Raw genomic sequence first — 17,692 nt, 5'->3', positions numbered from 1 at the left:
ACGCATCAACAATATGACCGACGCCCATTTGTCGTATCTGACCTCTAGTTGGCGCTCGCGTCACAGGGGCAAAATATGCAAAACGCATGAGTCGATAACCACAAGAGATTTTTTGAGTTGTTTGATAGACATGCCCTGTACATAGAGAGTGATTATGTATTTTAACGGCTGGTTTATTGTATTCAAAAAAATCCTCAAAATCTCATATTAGAGTTTTTGTTTTTTATAATCAACTTTTATAACTTAGAGGAAGGTAAAATGAAAATAAAATATCAATTATTTTTTCAATTTATTTTACCAATATTTAACTTCATTATAATTGAAACATCTGCAACTCTTTATACAATAAATATGAAATGTGGAAATCTATTTTTGGTCCTAACATTTTAAATATTACATACATCATTAAACCATGAATAAATAACGCGATGATTCACCCAGAAGTAACAAGAAATAAAACAAACATCGTTTAAAGGGGATAAAAAGAAATAGCTATAGAAAGGATCGGAACTAATTATTTTTGTGTCTCAATACTACACTCTATTTCTTATTACATTTTATAACTTTCTTAAACGCGTGTATGATTTTTATTTTTATTAAGAAATTAAACACTTTTCAAAATTATGAAAATATTTGGAATGGATCGCATAAATGGCATTATTAACTTCTGTTATAGAAGATATAGTCTATGTGATTTTAAAACTTGTATAAAGTTAGTCACAAAAGCAAATAGTTCCCATTAAATATATAGTACTAAACCTAGTCCAACACATTTATTTTTAATACTGGAATAAGGGGAATATTTTATATGTTAAGAATCACAACCTACAAAAATTAGAAATAGAAAAAATAAATGGCTCCGTTAAGAACAAAACATATATTAATAAAAACGCTACCGTATTTACAGTCCTACTGAAAAAATAGCCTAGCACATAATATTATACAGATTTTTGTTTTATCGAATCACTTTTTCTCATTATGACAAACTTCATACTAACGTTTTATTTTATAGAATAATAGAAAAGTACAATACACTTTATTCGTGGTTTCAACTAATACGAATACAAACTCACACATATACTTTCACGATTTTTATTCATCCCTTCCTCATTTCTATTTGTTAAACCAAAGAGGCTTTTTCGTTCATATAAAACGGACACTTGCATAAGTGTGAAAGATTATATAGATAGAAATAATGTTGGTAATACACGGTGTCTCAATATAAAGTTCAGCTATGTATTGCTTACTGCGTGATTGCAGTTACGTCAACAGGTATTTCAATTAGTAGCCCCGCTCTTGGAAATGTAATCGTTAAAAAGCAGATTACAAAAATGGTAGTTCGGAGACAGTAGCGCATATAAAATTCTGCAAAGTTCATCACTTAAATTGTGCACAAGGCGTTTGACTGATCAAAGCTCTTCTAGAATAGTCGAAAACGTAGAGGATCTTTTATATGGTTCAAATAGAATCAAACGCGTCCAATAGATTTCTGAAAAATTGATCTACAGGAGAAGAGACGTAAATTTGCCTCCACAAAATCTCGATTTAACTCCTATGGACTTTTTCCTATGAGGTTATGTAAAATCTAAATAGAAGTATACATCAACGTTTATACCATGACCTGGTACCGTCTCTTTAATGTCATTAGTGACAATTAGACATACTTCTATTTTCTAATCAACCATTGATAACTATATTAAACATGAACTTTAAATATTAAAATTGTAAGAAACAGGTAAGTCTCTTTTATATTACTTCAAAAACAACACTTCCACTTTATTAATAACCCATTCTTATTAACTGAATCAAAATTTTGAATTTATAATACAACTAATTATACCCAGCCATTTTGTCCTATTTTGAACCCAATTTTTTGCGAAAGAAATTGTTCAGAGCATTTATTACAATTTTTCAATATTCTATAAAATAAAATTGTAGCGTAATGATTAGATTCGTTTAGACCCCGGACGAAAACAAAAAATTTGGCAAGTGAGAAAATAAACATCAAAATTACTTACATTCGAATTTTCATCCCTCAAATGTTATTTTAATTAAATGAACAGGGTCTATCGAACAGTCACAATTTTCGTGATTAATAATTATTCCTATAATATTTTGTAGCACACATCCTTTAATTAATATTACAATGGTTGTTTGGATCTCAAACATCTCATTCATTCATTATTATCAAATTTGAATATTCTTCTTTATTTCCTCATTCATTCGTATTTATAGGGTCTCTACAAAATTCATATAATACCTATATGTACATTAGTTCACGAATGATTAACATGTAACTAATAACAAATGTAGTAATTAGTATAAAATCAGTGTTTTCTATGGGATTTATTCATTTTAAATCTATATGCTAGTTTTTTTTATGAAATATACAAAGTATTAACATTATCATACCGTTTTTAGAGGTTATGTTCCACACTGTGTTCATCCATATAATCAAAATAAAAGTTTACTAAGACTATAAGGAATAAAATATACAAAACGAAACAAAAGTTTCTTAAGGTATTATGAATTATTTACAATATTTCAATTTAATACAACTTGTCATTTAGACGAGTAACCAGCACAAATGAAAACCATGCTTGTTGTTTCATTTTTGTATCATATAAAAACTCGACCATCAACGTACATTATGTTGTGTCTTTAAAACAAGACTAATAAATTATTTTTCTCTTATTGAAATTATAATCTCGTAAATAATCGATAATTAATTCTTTTGATCAATTAAAAACAATTAAGAGTGTGAGATATATGGAATTCCAAATATAACAGTAGGGGCGACTGAATTTATTATTATCCATAATATGGTGACAAGTAGATCATTAATCGAATACATGGCGAATGAAATGCAATATGTAGTGAATACAAAATACTTGACAATTAAGTTGTTTTCAAGCAGAATAACTTTTGAAGTTATCAAGATAAAATAATTTTTTTTAATTTCTTATTTCTTAAACCTTTTGATATATTAATGCATATAAATGTTCTTGATTTTAATTTTAAAACAGAATAGACTTAAAATCAAGAGCATTTAGATGCATTGATAAAATAATTTTCATATCCCATTAAATTATGTGCGTCGTGTTGGTGATATAATTCATAGCAGTACAATAGGTATAAAAACTCACCACATCGGATGTGACATAAAATCTTTGGCTGAAGAATTGTTAAATATTTATAAAACGAAAGTAGCAGTAGAAGAAATAATAAATAATATGAAGAATGACAAAAGTACCGGTAGGAATGGGATTCCAATATCGTGATCAACCCTTAAGGGAACGATATACAATTTTATTAAAAAATATGGGAAAAAACCCAGATGCCAAACCAATGGTATGAATAATATAAAATGACAGACTGCGTGATTTATAGAGAAATAATTTTTTTGGATGTCGTATACAAAGTCCTAGCTAGAATCATGAGAAATAAATACTTGGCTTAACAAGTGGGAGAGTTTTACAAAAATGAAATTTTCATTCTGTTACACATTTACAATCAACGGTTCTGTATGACAGAGAGTCTGGAATCATGAACAAAGAAGGAAGAAAACAAAATACACATATATGGGAGAAAGAGCTACTAAAAAGGATTTTCGAAGGAATGCAGGAGCAAAACGAGTGGAGAAGAAGAAGGAATGTATTGTCAAGCTGCGATGGGGTATGTTGTCAGAATGGACGAAGATAGTTTGGTGAAAAGATCCATATTAAGGGAAGAAGGAGTGATAAAGAGAATAGGAAAAAAATAAATAGAAACATCTTATTATTATTATAACTTATTCCTATATTTAATATAGTGAAATGAATGCATTAAGCGAATTGGGTTTTTTTATTATTGTCATAAATATGGTTATTGACAATTTAAAACTTGACACTGAATTTCTTAATAATAGGTATGACCTCCTCTTGCCCTAATAACACCTCTGATACGATTAGGCATAAATCTAATCAAGTTGGCTGTTGTTTCTTGTGGAATATTAAGCCACTCTTCTTCTTCTGCAACAATAAGCTCTGGGGTCGAGTTTTATCAGATTTAGGTCAGGGATGCATTGTCATGCATGAAAGTAAATTCATCTCAATGAATTGCTAAAATTTCCTCGATATATGTATCAGCCGTTAAACCTCTTCTTTCGTTAACGCGGTCGCCGCTACGAATGAACACAGGGTCGACCAGTAGACACTCGTTAGTACGTTTGAAATCAAAACATACAATATAACCTAGAAATATCTCATCAAGACTTGTGGCAAATAATCATAAATTTCGAGCTTTATCCAGAAAAATTTCAGTATTGAGTTCCATTATCGCAATTTTCCAGATAGAATATTGGAACTTATTCTACTGAAAGAACACAATCACAAATTGAAGCTTCAACGATGAAGCAATTAGGATATAGGTTCGTAATATTTTAGAACTGATAGGATAATAACAGTTCCCCTATTTTATTTTTTAAGTGCATTCCACTAAGCGTTCACGGTGCCAGAAATATTCTTTTGAACGTTCCACATAGCGACTACGACATTGTGGTCGCGGCGAGAACGTCACTCATGTGTAAGTCATGACTTACGTTCACGACGACCCTTGTCAAAAGGTGGGTCGAAGTGAGTGTTAAAAGAATTCGCGGAATTTTCAAAAATCAAACAACGCAGATTGCAATCATGCGAAATCTATCCCATTATTTGATGCGGAAAGGTATATTATAAATAGTTTTGAAGCATTTTTGTGACACAACCCCAAATACTTTACTATCGTCGTAGATTATTTGATTTTACTTTAATGTAAATCAGCAATCCACTAAAAAATTCAATGACTTACAAATTATAACATAACCTCTTACAGCTTACGCTTTATTTATTTTGTTTTGCCATTCCTCAATGTTTATATCAACGCTCAGAACGCCTCGTAATCCATTCCACTTGGATTTACGATTATAAGTGGAACGGGAAAGATCACGTCGGGAGTGCTTAGTGGATTGCACACCTAGTGTGCCTATAAAATCTATTGAACATATGATAATCAATTCAACTGTTGTTCAAAGTGTTCAAAATTAAACTTAATCAAATACGTCAGTCAAAAATTTTTAGATAAAAATCAATGAAATTACATTATAGGTACAATTTCATGTTGACTCACGACGCTAGATTAGAGCGTCAAATGGCACAATATCGACTAGAGCGCCGTCTTAAATTAATGCTGCGTCAAATATAAAAGCGTCAAGTTTCAAAACGCTGGAATACTAAAACACACTTCTATTAATAAACTGTTAACCTATAAATATAAAGCGGTACACAGAACTAATGTATTCTAGACGTTCATAAATGTCAAAGACAGTTCAACGTGTTGATGTAGTTAACTAGCTTTATACTTTTTACGCGCTGAACGTCAAAAACATAACCCTACTTTTCAAGTAAAGGTTGTAGTTGTAAATACCCTAAAAATGACATCGCTGGATACAAGGAAACTAAAATTCTATATAGGGTATAGTAAATCATTTTACCTATTGACATAACTGGTGATTAACTTCCCGATCCAATCGACAATCGGAATTTTTTATTGAATGTTTTGTTAAATCTCTGCTCAATAAGTTCAAAAGTTGATCATATTCATCTATGATCAAGAAATTCGTCTTGATCTATTTAGTTCAATCTAAAATATGTTGTAGTAAAAAGCCTGAAGATATTTAAATTGAGGGGTTTCACCCACCAACGCCGTGTATATATTTCTGAACACATTTCATACATTGAAGTATATAATTATAAATAATTCAATATTGTTGATTACCGTTCAGATCTCTTTATATAAATGCACTTTTAAGGTTATGTTTACTAACGAACCAGTGTCAAGTTCGCGTTCATTCCCCATGTGTTAAATATATATTCTTAGCTATTAAATATTAATAAACGCGTTTTCTAAAATTGAGTATTCCATTTTAGAAGTTAACGTCAGATAATTAAGAGAGCCACACAATGTTTAGTTTTGATGCTGGATCAATTTAAGAGGATGCGCCAATCAAAATTGTGTCACATGATTTCATTTGACGCTCTGATCCAGTTTCATATTAATATCACCACTTATCATATAATTAAAAATATTAAAACAAATATAGCAAGACATCAATAAAAAAATATTGGTTATCAAATAAAAGTTTTTATGTATACAAATATACTAAATTTACGCAATTTTTTCAAAAAAAGTATAAAAACTAAGAAATAAACAAATTAAAAAGAATGTTCGTCTCACAATTGAGAAGAACTAGTACTCTCATCCTCAGAATTACTTTCTGAAATCATGGCTTCGCCTGCCAAATGCTTCGGACTTGGGAGCGCTTGAACGCTGCTTCGTCGGTCTAGTTCACTTGGCAATGCAGGAAGTCTTAAATCATCGTCATTATATTCATCTAAATCGAGATGATCGTGATCTTCGAGTTTCATGCAGGAATTTGACAATTCGTAGCTTTCGTCTTGGTGTTCATCGTATTTGACGTTCGTTGACCACATAAATATATCGTTATCGGAATCGCCGTTTCTGGAATTTGCTGAACATGGTCTATCCAGTTCATTCCTAAATAATTGATAATCTATTTAAAAATTTGATCGGTTTCGTTCATATAATAAGTAATTGGAAGTATTTATAACAATTTGAGTCTCAATTAAAACTTAATTATTATTATACCCTGTATTATTTGAATGCAATGCTGCTTATATTTGAAATTAGATAATTTTCCAACAAAATATAATGTTCCCGAAGTTCCATAAAACACTCAAGTTTTCTCGGTGATCACCTCTTCATTTGTCTGAAATCGTTTTCCACCAAGTCTTTGGAGGGAGCAAATCGGCTGGATATGGCGGATGAGGCATCAAAAAGTATCAGCAAATCAGCATTAAATTATCATTGAACAATCATTTCAATTTATAATGCGAGCTTTTGATCAGCATTATACAAACCTTAGAAAAATATTGCGTAGCTGTTCGGTTGACGTATTCACTTTGTTAGGTAACACAAATAGTTGTATTTGACAATCATTAAGTTCAAGGGTACGAGTTTCTGGAGTATTTACAGTAAATTGCACTCCTGGACATTTAGTATCATACGTGTTCATATAGCTACTGTTCAAAGCAGAGAAGCACTCGCAAATAATTCCTTGGGACGCAACACTTTCAGGATAATAGTCACGTAACTTTTTTCCGTTTTGTATATGAGTATTAAAAATAATCGATCTATTAAATTCAACTGAAAGTTTGATAGGTAACATCAGAAACATTGTGACAACTAAGCCGTATCGGAAAAGTAGTTTTTCCACAGTATATTTTATCTTCAGATAGAACTTACTCCAAATATAATGTCAGTTCTGGTGATTGAGATAAAAGTCTTTATAGCCTTTTGAGTGAAAAAATATATTAGTATTTTGAATAAATTACATGGAAATTCTTGAAATTGACAAATTTTAAACAAATAAATGGGGATTTGGAAAATCCGAAATTTTAGCACACTATGTAAAATCTTATAACGTAAAAAAACTATTCAAATGTATTATCACTTACTTATTTGTAGTTAAAATGGCGCTAGAAGAAGAGCTCTGGTTAAGAGGATTACGAATTCGAGGTCTTTTATTGGATGGTGACTTTGTAGGAGTATTTTTCGAAGGTGTCGTATTTCTGAAACTCCTTCTAACGATTCTACTAGCCACAACCTCCGGACTTTCATCCATTTCCAGTACGTAACTAACGGAATCCGATTTCTCAACGATTGCCTTAACTTTTGGAGAAGCTGGTGGAGACAAATCGTCAGTTTCGAATTCAACGTTAAAGGATTTTCTTCCACGAAATTCTTCGCCATTATTCGATCTGCTTACAAAAATAATTAACTTAACAAAAACAATATCCACAGATCTTGATGTTGCATTTTTCTTTATAATTTTTTTTTTATTCATAACTTTGAATACGAAAAGATCTGCAAAAACTTTTTCTCCAGTCTTCCGTTCAGTTTATGTAAATCCAAAAAATAACTTATTTGAAAATTCAAAATATACCAAAACTATAAGACTAATAAATTTATTGACGAGCCTGGTGATAAAACATTTTATTTTGATATAATGTATATTTATTTATTATTACCTTCAATATCCACCCATCAAAACAAAGTCAACGGCTACACTGATTTTTTCGTGCTAGATTAAATGTGCGGTTATTTCTAAGAAATAAATTACCATGCAATGTATTTTAATATGACGATCATTTTTTCTAATCAACTTCCTACTTTCTTTGAAATTGTTTTATTAACCGAGAACTTTGTTTTCATCTCTAACCTTTAATTTGTTTCATAACTTACCTATTTGTATAAGTGCGTTCTCTAAAAGACATAGCCCGTTCTAAGCTCAAACGGGTCGAGTTGTGCCTTTCATTGAAACTAGAGCTCATCATAGAACGATTGAAAACAGTCTCTTCAGCTCGTTCTAGGACTTTATTAATAACTTCCTTGTTTTGTTTCAATTTCCATTGTAGTTCTTCGTTGTACTGAGACAGTCGTCTTTTTTGAATTGTTTCTTCTTTGAAGCTCTCTTGTAGCTTATGATTTTCTTGAATAAGCGATCTATAAGTAATAGAATGAACGTTATATTCATATCAAAAGTTAATACATCAAATAGTATATCAAGAACCTTTTCTATACAAAAAGAAAATTAAGATTAAATGATTTAAGAGTTGAAAAATTAACGAAATTTATATTACTATCTTACTTTTCAGTATCAGCTTTCCTTTCAAGTTGTAGCTGAAGATCTTCACATCTAGCATTTAGTACCCTCGCTTTTTCTTCAGCACCTATAAGCATTTCTGCCCTTTGATTCGTTTCAGCTAAAGATTTTCTTAGTTCGGCTACTTCGTTTTGTTTTAATTCAAGAACCGCCCTCAGTGATTGTACTTCCTACAAATATAAATTTTGTTATTTGTTTATTTGTTTGTTCTTTAGATGATACAATTGATACGGGTATAATAAAAACATTACGAGGTGTGGCTATAAAGTATCGAGATTAGCGCTGCTAGAGAAAAAGTACGCAAGCGCCAAAGTTTAGCGATTGTCAGCTTCAGTTTAGACTGAAGCCTACTCTTCCGAGTGCAATGTCTACCGTGTCTGTAGACAAACCAGTGCAGCCGTCGCCTTCATGTGTATAAATAAATTTCACATAAAACATAAAAAATGGGCGCGTGAAAGATTTGACAGAAAAAGACTTCCTACACTGTTTCGAACAATGGAAGTTTCGCAAAGAGGGGTATATATTGAAGGTGATAATAAATAAATATACATAATATAATAATCAAATGTTTTATATCACTAATCTCATTATTTTATAGCCATACCTCGTATTTATGAAGTTGTAGAAATATCAAATATACAAACGAGTTAAAAAATAAATAACAAACTGAAGAAATCGACACATTGAACATTATTTGTGTACACAGTACACAAAGAATAAGATGAGGAAACTATTATTTTCCTATTAATTTTAAAATATCACAAACCTGTATACTAATTCCTTTGTCATCTCCGTAGCTCAATAATCTGTCATTTTCTTCTCTTAATCTTTTATTTTCTTCCGATAAACTTTTCAGTTTTTGTTCGAATTCTCCTTCGAGTTTAGTCAGCTGCAGCTTCAATTTGTAATTGTGCTCTTTAAGTAAAATTTCTTTGGTTTCGTAGTCATCTTTCAATTTCTTACTTTCATATTTAACTTTTTCTACTTCCATCTAAGAAAAAGATGTGGTTTTTAGTAACTTATAAACTAACGAATGTATAAATGTATTATTGCTATCTATCTATCCGTACTTACCCTTTTTTCGTCGATTTGTTCTCTTATAGAATCATTTTCTTCTCGTAGAATGTCTAGAGATTCCTCATGTGTTCTTTGCAATTTTTCAAATTCTTTCTTAACAGTAGCAAGTTGTTCTTCTTGCTGTTTACATAAAGCTTGAAGAGCATTTTCGTTTTCTTTTAAAATACGTTGTTCTAATCCAGCGTGGCGTTGGTTTACTAAAAAATCGTTTCTATTAAAAGCTGGAAAGATAAATGGCAACGTGTATTGCCAAACAAAAATATAAATAACAATGACAGTCAATTACATTTAGCTATAAATTGAGATCAATCCAAATACGAATGTCTATATGTTTGGATAATTCTTCAGGTATAAGGGAATTCTTTCCAATATTCTATCGGAAAAAGGATGAAAGTGTATGAAAATTGCGATACTGGAACCCTGGAACCTAACCAATATTATAAATATTTGGACATAGATAAACATTCATTTTCCTGGAATAAGCTTGAAATTTATGGTGTCATGATTTGCCACAAGTCTTGATGAGATATTTCTGGGTTACAGTGTATGCCTTGATTACAAGCCTATTAATTAGTGCCTATTGCCCAACTCAGTACTTTTTTCGGGGCTACTTTCTAATATAAGCCAAAAGGAATTAATTTCAGTTTCTTCTATGGCCAAATCTATGAGTTAGTGACTGCAAGAAAAACGCCGCGGCTTAATCGCATTAAAAAATATCAGGAAACTATAACCCGGATTCAGATAGAGTACCCATCAGCTGATATTATTAATTTAATGACGAGAATGCCTGCCGGACTCTTAAACATCCTATCGGCGGCATCACTTTCAATCGACTGTATTAAGTTTATTATTCCTTGAAGTAATATTATTATCAATATCATATTTTTTCTCTATCTACCATCATGTTAATTGTCATTTTGGCATCACGTTTTTAAGCAAACATCGAGATGAAGCGATAAAAAACTTGATTGACTGTCGTTTTGAAGAAACAAACAAAGTTATAGCTAAAATAGATGATTATGAGAACCCTTACGTTCTGAAATCTCATTTCTATGTTTTTCAATGACTTCTATCGCTAGGGTATGTTGAATTTTTTCTTTCGTTAAAGCGTCTTCTAATTGTTGACATGCTAGTTTGAGTTCTTCGGTTTCTTTATGAAATCTTTCCACTTGTCCTTTCAATATGGGAACTTGGAATGCTTGAACCTGAGAAAAAATGAATGAAGATAGGATTTGCACTTCACACAAAATTAAAATAAAAATTCAGACTTACGTTAAAAACGAGATGTTGTACGAGAACGGCAAGTGCTTCGGCGACAGGGGGTTGTTTAACAGGAGGTACCCTAATCGTGGCAGGGGGTCGAACGGTGGGTGACGTACGACCCCCTTTGACTGTGCCTCTGACGCACTCTGAAACAAAGAAGATATTAAAAATAACTTCCTTTTATCGCCGCTTTCTTTCAAGTACATCTTACAAACAATATAACTTCCTGCATCCAACAAAGACTATTTTATGCTGGCAAGGAAAATACTAATTTTTCAATAAAACGACTCAAACATCGATATTTAAGTCCCGGCATCTGTGAAAATAACAATTTTGTCAATTGCACGTCGTAAACGTCATGTTTTGTTTCCTTTTAACTATTCGCGTCGTTTGTTACCGGTGTATGTGAGGCATTTTCAAGTTCCTATGGAACTACTGAGGATATCCGTTTCTAAATTTATTTTGGGTTGTAATGAATATGTTGTATAATTTTGAAATTTATCGTTAAAGAAATATCGAGTGCAAAAACAGTTCCGTTCATAATTTAGCTTTCATATAGCTCAATTATTACAGCCATTTAGGATACAATAATTAATATGAGCTGGTAATTTATGAAGCTCGTGCCAAAAAGTTGTTTCATCTTCTTTACAGCATACACACATTTTCTCACAACTAATGAGCACTTTTTTCAAGGTTTCTCCAGCAAGCATATTGCAATTGAATATTATTCAGTTGAAATTATAGTTCCAGTCACCTTTATCATCTTTACTGTCTACTTCCTCTTCGAATTGATTACCCAACTTCATAGTTTAGCACAATAAAAATAATACATGATACAATACAAGTTTTCCGACAAAATTCAATCTATGTAAGAATATAATCATTTATATTTGCTGCTTCATAAATAGCAAAAAGAAGACGATAATAACTTATTTAGCTAGTGTGAAGTTACGGTCTGTAATGAAAGCTAACTAACAAAAACCCTATGATTACATTCGCTGCGCTTGTTTGATCTGTCAGGGTATTCCAAGGGCAATGTCAACCTGCCCCACTACAGCCTTGGAGACGTTACTAATGTTGTCACCCATTCACTTTATAGTGAAGAATTTAGCGACCCACGCAGGCTAATCCAGACAGTAAAATTAAAACGAAGAAATCTAAGAATTCTAGAACCGATAAGGTCAATGAAAATCTTCCGCACACTCGAAATATATCTCTCTGGTACACTGACGGTTCGAAGCTAGCGCAAGAAATTAGTTTAGACGTTTTCGGACAAAATTTATCTTTACACCACTAAGAAAATCACTCATTATTTTATAGGTGCTTTCTAAAAAGCACATTCACATTCTATCGGATAGCCAAGCGGCCTTGAAAGGTCTGAAAACTATTGATTTCATGTTCAAACTAGTGTGAGTGTATTCTAAAAACAATAGATTATGGATGAGGATCCAGACAGCCTTGCCGAAAAATGGGAGAGGTCCCCATATCTACAACCAAAGCCCTAATGTGGCCAATAAAATCGTCAGTATATGAGAATATATTGAAACATTCTTAGCCTACTATAGAAACAAACAAAATTCCAACGTCAAAATATTTTATTACTCAACATATTCTCCTCTTAATTGGATACATTTATTACAACGAACCAGCAACGTCTCTAGACCTTTCGAAAAAAATGCCTGCAAACTAGACCTCCACAGCTTTTATTATCTCCTCGTTGGAAGGAAATTTACGACCTTTTAAACTTTTTTTCAGTCGAGGAGAGAGATGATAGTTGGACGGAGCCAAATCTGGTTAATAAAGGGGATGTTCTAGTAATTCAAACCCTAAATCACGAATTTTTTGTACCTATGGCAACATGAGATTTGTGTGCAGGGGCGTTGTCCTAAGAAAACAAAACACCTTTGGATAACTTTCCGCGTCTTTTCTGTTAAATGTTTCCCCGTAGAGTGGTCAGTAATGTCGAATCGTAATCTCCAATTATTGTTCTACCCTTATCCAAAAAATCAATCATGATTACTCCATAGCAATCCCAAAAAACCGAAGCAAGAACTTTTCCAGCAGATGTTTGGACACGAAACGTCTTAGGTTTTGGAGAACCAGCTTGTCGCCATTCCATCCATTGTTGCTTTGTTTCTGAACGCGTTCGTGTGAAATATTCAGTGCTTCAGATATCCGTTTTAGCCCAATTCGACGGTCTGTTAAAATCATGTCATAAACTGCATCGATATTTTCGGGGACTGACACAGAAACTGGACGGATAGGTCATCATCTTAAATGGAAAATTTACTTCTTTTGAAGCTTGCCGTCCAATACTTCACGGTTACATACGAAGGACATTGATCACCAAGGGTATTAAGCATATCTGCGTAAATCTGCTTACCTCTTAACCCTTTTAAATACAGGTACTTGTTGATAGCTCGATACTCCAATGTTTCGATTTTCACAGTTTAGGTGAATATCTTTTTTCTTTTAATTTATTACGAAACTCTTTTTTGACGTCAAACTTTACACTGACACTTCTAATAATTTATTGTTCGTTGCTATGGTAACGCAATATTTTGTTTAAGCATGGAACTAGTCTAGGCTAACTATATATCAATACATCCTCGTAGATTAGTTTATAATATGGTAAATTTTCAAATTGGATCAATAAGTTTTCTTGACTTCGGGAGCAGATTATCCAGTCAACAATAAATCGATATACTCGTAATGTCAATCATTCAATGTTCAATAGCCAAATTATACTTTCCGACTGGTTAACTTACAAAAACTTCCGTAACAGCTAGAGGCAGTTCAACAACTAGTAGTTGATTGGTGCCACCTCGACCGAATTTAATTTGTCATTCTTCTACGATGAGAAAATCAATTTCCTAAGATAATAATATGAGTTTTGCAATAATTATTATTATTTTCTTCTCATTTGACCTTTACTTTCAAACAGATGGTATATATACAACAACTGGTTCGATTCTTATTGGCAATTTTCGCTTTCTATGTATCTAACAATATTGTTCAAAGAAGAGAGAAAAAAATAGAGGAAATTGTAGATAGAAGAAATTTCAATTAAATTCGCTCCATTTCCTTTCAGATATGTAAATAAAACTAAAAGAGACAACAGTGTTCTGGTTGCTTGATAACAGACATTCCCGATTAGGCCAATTAGATACGTTTCTGACTTTTTCCGCTTGAACTGACTGTTGATTGAAGGACAAGAGGGAAGTCTTTAACTTTATGTTTCATTATTTTTAACAGATGAACAGATGAAGAACAGTTAACCGCACACGACGGCCACGAGACGATTAAAACACCGATTTTAATAAAATGAATCATATGAAATACTATTTTTATAATATTGTGTGATCTATTCTCAAATTATATGAATTGAGATACACAGTTCTAACACACAGATCTAATTACACTTATATATAACGCAGATCAATCACAATTGGAAAAAAATACAAAGTATCACTTAAGAACTTCTTAAAAACCCGTCGTTACTTATTTTCAAAGAGTGAGTTACACTATTATTTAAAAAAAACGTGTTTGCGTGAAGTACTGCATCTTTAAAACTTTTCAAATAAGGAATAAAAGTGAAACCTAGTACACTTAAGCCATATATCTTTAGGGATAAAATTACATCGCCCTGAATCGGTTCTCTAGGTCTACTTAAGATACATCAAAAATTCGGATTAGATCGGATCATCTACGGTTCTACTTCTTCCAATGCATGGATGCAGAATTGTTGTTGTTGTTATAAACTAGTAAACAACTAGGTGGTAATATTGTAGGTGGAAAGGGATATTTTAAAAGTGGGAAAATATTAGATGTACAGTTCCAACTAAAGCCCATATATTGGAACCTTGTAATCACATAATATCTTTTCCTGTATTAAATCAGACCAAGAGATCTGAATCTTTAACCAACTTTATTGGAAAGTCTGGCAAAACAAAGGAAGGCACTATCAGTTCCTCCTTGATCAAGACAGAATCGATTAAACAGCGTAGATTGGACTGCCGAGTTGATCATACACCAAAAACTTGGTGATCAAACAAATATATAACAAGGAAAGTTGATGTAACGAAACCAATTTAGAGATGGTGATAGAAAGGGATAATGTCAAGGAATTCATAAAGCATTTTCTAAGCACTGAATCCTATTACGAACGGCAACAATGTAGAATTGATTTAAACTAAGATCAATCTCACAAAAACTATGTATAATATCTGAGGATATGTGCTGGTCAAAGTTTAGATAGATCTTTGTAATAAAATTTAATCCCCAAATGCTTGTAGCCCAAATCATTTGCTTTGAGAGCTAATAAAAATACTCCAAATTGTATCTTCTGAAGAAATTGCTTCAAAATCAAGAAAAAAGAGTTTAAGCGATTATTTGAAAGCAAATGAAGATTCCTTTTACTTGGTTTCTGATTCCAACGCATGCAAACAGTTCCAAAAATGCCTATACAATAGGCCTTGTATGCACGACCAATCAACTTACTGAACGATCCTCACTTTTATTTCTGGGGTGAAGACTAACCAAAGTCAAGAAATTCCTTATGTGCTAATAAAGCGCCATCAGCAATCATCATTAAAATTTCATTTCTCTTTACTTCCATGTAATCAGATGGTACTTTAACAAAATAATTTGTTAAATAAGAATAGGTATTGGCCCATTGTACATGAATTTTCGGAGGAATCGAAAAATAAATAATATAAAGATGGTTGCATTCAAAGTTGGTATATTAAAAAATACAAATCGATGTGTCCACATTTATTTATGTATTCCAGTTGGATGTTCCTGGCTGTATACATTATTTAACTACAAATTATTGAACCGAAATGTGTTTAAATTTTATAAATACTACTTATTACAACAATAATTTCTTGTAATAGTTATTTCTATTTTTGGTCCAGCAGAATTACATGACTTATAAAATCATTGTTTACAATTCGCACGCCTACGATATACAAAGTAGAACAATTTGGTCTATTGTAATGTTTTCGCGTTAATGATCGACAATTAACACTAGAGGATATGGTTTGTTTGAATAAATTGAACGTAGTAGAAATTCCCGTATTTTTATATCGTATTTCGAGAAGAACTTTTCACAAAATATATAAGTGGCCTTACAAGAAAACGAGGAAAAAAAAAACTTTGCGTTAAAAATTCTTTCACATTGTTTATACATAATTAGTGTCCAAGAAAAGGTGAAACATGGAGGTTTCCTTTTCAAGATTATCAGGATGATCTCGCTACATCAAGAAATTTTTTTAAAAAATTTTTGCATACAGCTTTCATATTAATTTAATCATTTTCCGGCACGAGTACGATTTCCGTGGCGCCTGTATTTGCCATTTTGTAAATCGACCCAAAATAAGTCGAAAATGAAGAATAAAATTTTTCGATATTTCGCTTCGTTTTCGAGATATCGATACTTGAAGTTGGAAAAATTTATTTTTATATAATATTTGCATATATCAACCTAACCTAACTTAACCTAACCTATTCTTATGGTGGTGTACTTTCAGTGTAAAAAGTTCAAAAATCGTGAATTTTTTTCATCCTAAATTGTCTACAAAAATTTTTCTTCGCATGAGGATTATTTTAGTTTTATTTTATTATTATTTTTTTTTTCTTATGGGAGGCTTCGCTAAATAATAAAAAAACAACCGACAATTCTTTATGAAAAACATCAAATTATTCAAGTATTTATCAGTTATCAAAAATGGCTTATTTTGTTAAAAATATTTCAATATAATTTTGGAGAATCAGCGTAAATAATATAAAAATTGAATAAAAAATCATTTGTTTACTGAATTATAAGATTCATATTGAATTTGAAGTGATAAAATATTCATTTGAAACAAAGTATTGAACGCGATAAAGCGAATTATAAACTAACGTTTGATTATAACTTCAAGTATCGATATCTCGAAGATGAAGCGAGATATCAAAAAATTTCATTCCTCATTTTCGATTTATTTTGGCCTAATTAAGCAGCTGTTCCGGCGCCACGGAAATCGTACCCTCCCCCATTTTCCTATACGTTAAACAATATAAAAGTCAAAAATGATGTAAATCAATCAAGTCGATCTAATTGTATAGTAAATGAAAATTTCATTTAAAAGGAAACCCTCCTATGTAAAGTTAATTCAACAACGTCAAAAGTTAACAGATTCGAAATAAAAAAACAAATAAATAAAAACCTGTGAACTTGGCACTAGTTTGAAAATCTAAAAATATCAACTTCATTAGAAATTTTATTGCGTAATGGTTAAGAAACTAGATTTGAAGTATATATGACGCATAGTTATTTTGAAAATATAAATTTCAATTTTCGACGATTTTAAGGACTTCATATAGTATCAATTCTAAAGTGAAGAATGCCGAGTTATAATTGTGAAGTTTGCAATACCGGAAACTTTAAAATTTGATCTGGTTAGTGTTCAGCGATAATAAAAATATGGCGTATATTAACTTTCTTAAACTAATAATAAGCAAATTGAATCAGAATAAGTCACTATATAGTACTGACGATGAATGGTATTTAAGACGAAGATGATAAAACATAAAAAGTTCATGGTATGA

General features: G+C 31.6%; 1 protein-coding gene across 1 annotated transcript in view; it reads right to left on the bottom strand.

The window, feature by feature from the left end:
• Positions 1-272: 272 nt before the first annotated feature.
• Positions 273-17,692, bottom strand: part of LOC130901982 (uncharacterized) — a 154,644-nt gene continuing 137,224 nt past the window's right edge. The window contains exons 11-18 of the mRNA XM_057813733.1: positions 11,111-11,247; positions 10,872-11,043; positions 9,836-10,035; positions 9,528-9,752; positions 8,747-8,931; positions 8,341-8,601; positions 7,554-7,856; positions 273-6,573 (exon numbers count right to left, since the gene is read on the bottom strand). Of these exons, the coding sequence (XP_057669716.1) occupies positions 6,249-6,573; positions 7,554-7,856; positions 8,341-8,601; positions 8,747-8,931; positions 9,528-9,752; positions 9,836-10,035; positions 10,872-11,043; positions 11,111-11,247 (1,808 nt within the window). The 3' untranslated portion in view covers positions 273-6,248. The remainder of the gene's footprint in view (positions 6,574-7,553; positions 7,857-8,340; positions 8,602-8,746; positions 8,932-9,527; positions 9,753-9,835; positions 10,036-10,871; positions 11,044-11,110; positions 11,248-17,692) is intronic.

Source organism: Diorhabda carinulata, chromosome X (genome assembly GCF_026250575.1).
Source record: "Diorhabda carinulata isolate Delta chromosome X, icDioCari1.1, whole genome shotgun sequence".
Taxonomy (NCBI): Eukaryota; Metazoa; Arthropoda; class Insecta; order Coleoptera; family Chrysomelidae; genus Diorhabda; species Diorhabda carinulata.
This window is presented reverse-complemented; position numbering and strand designations above follow the sequence as displayed.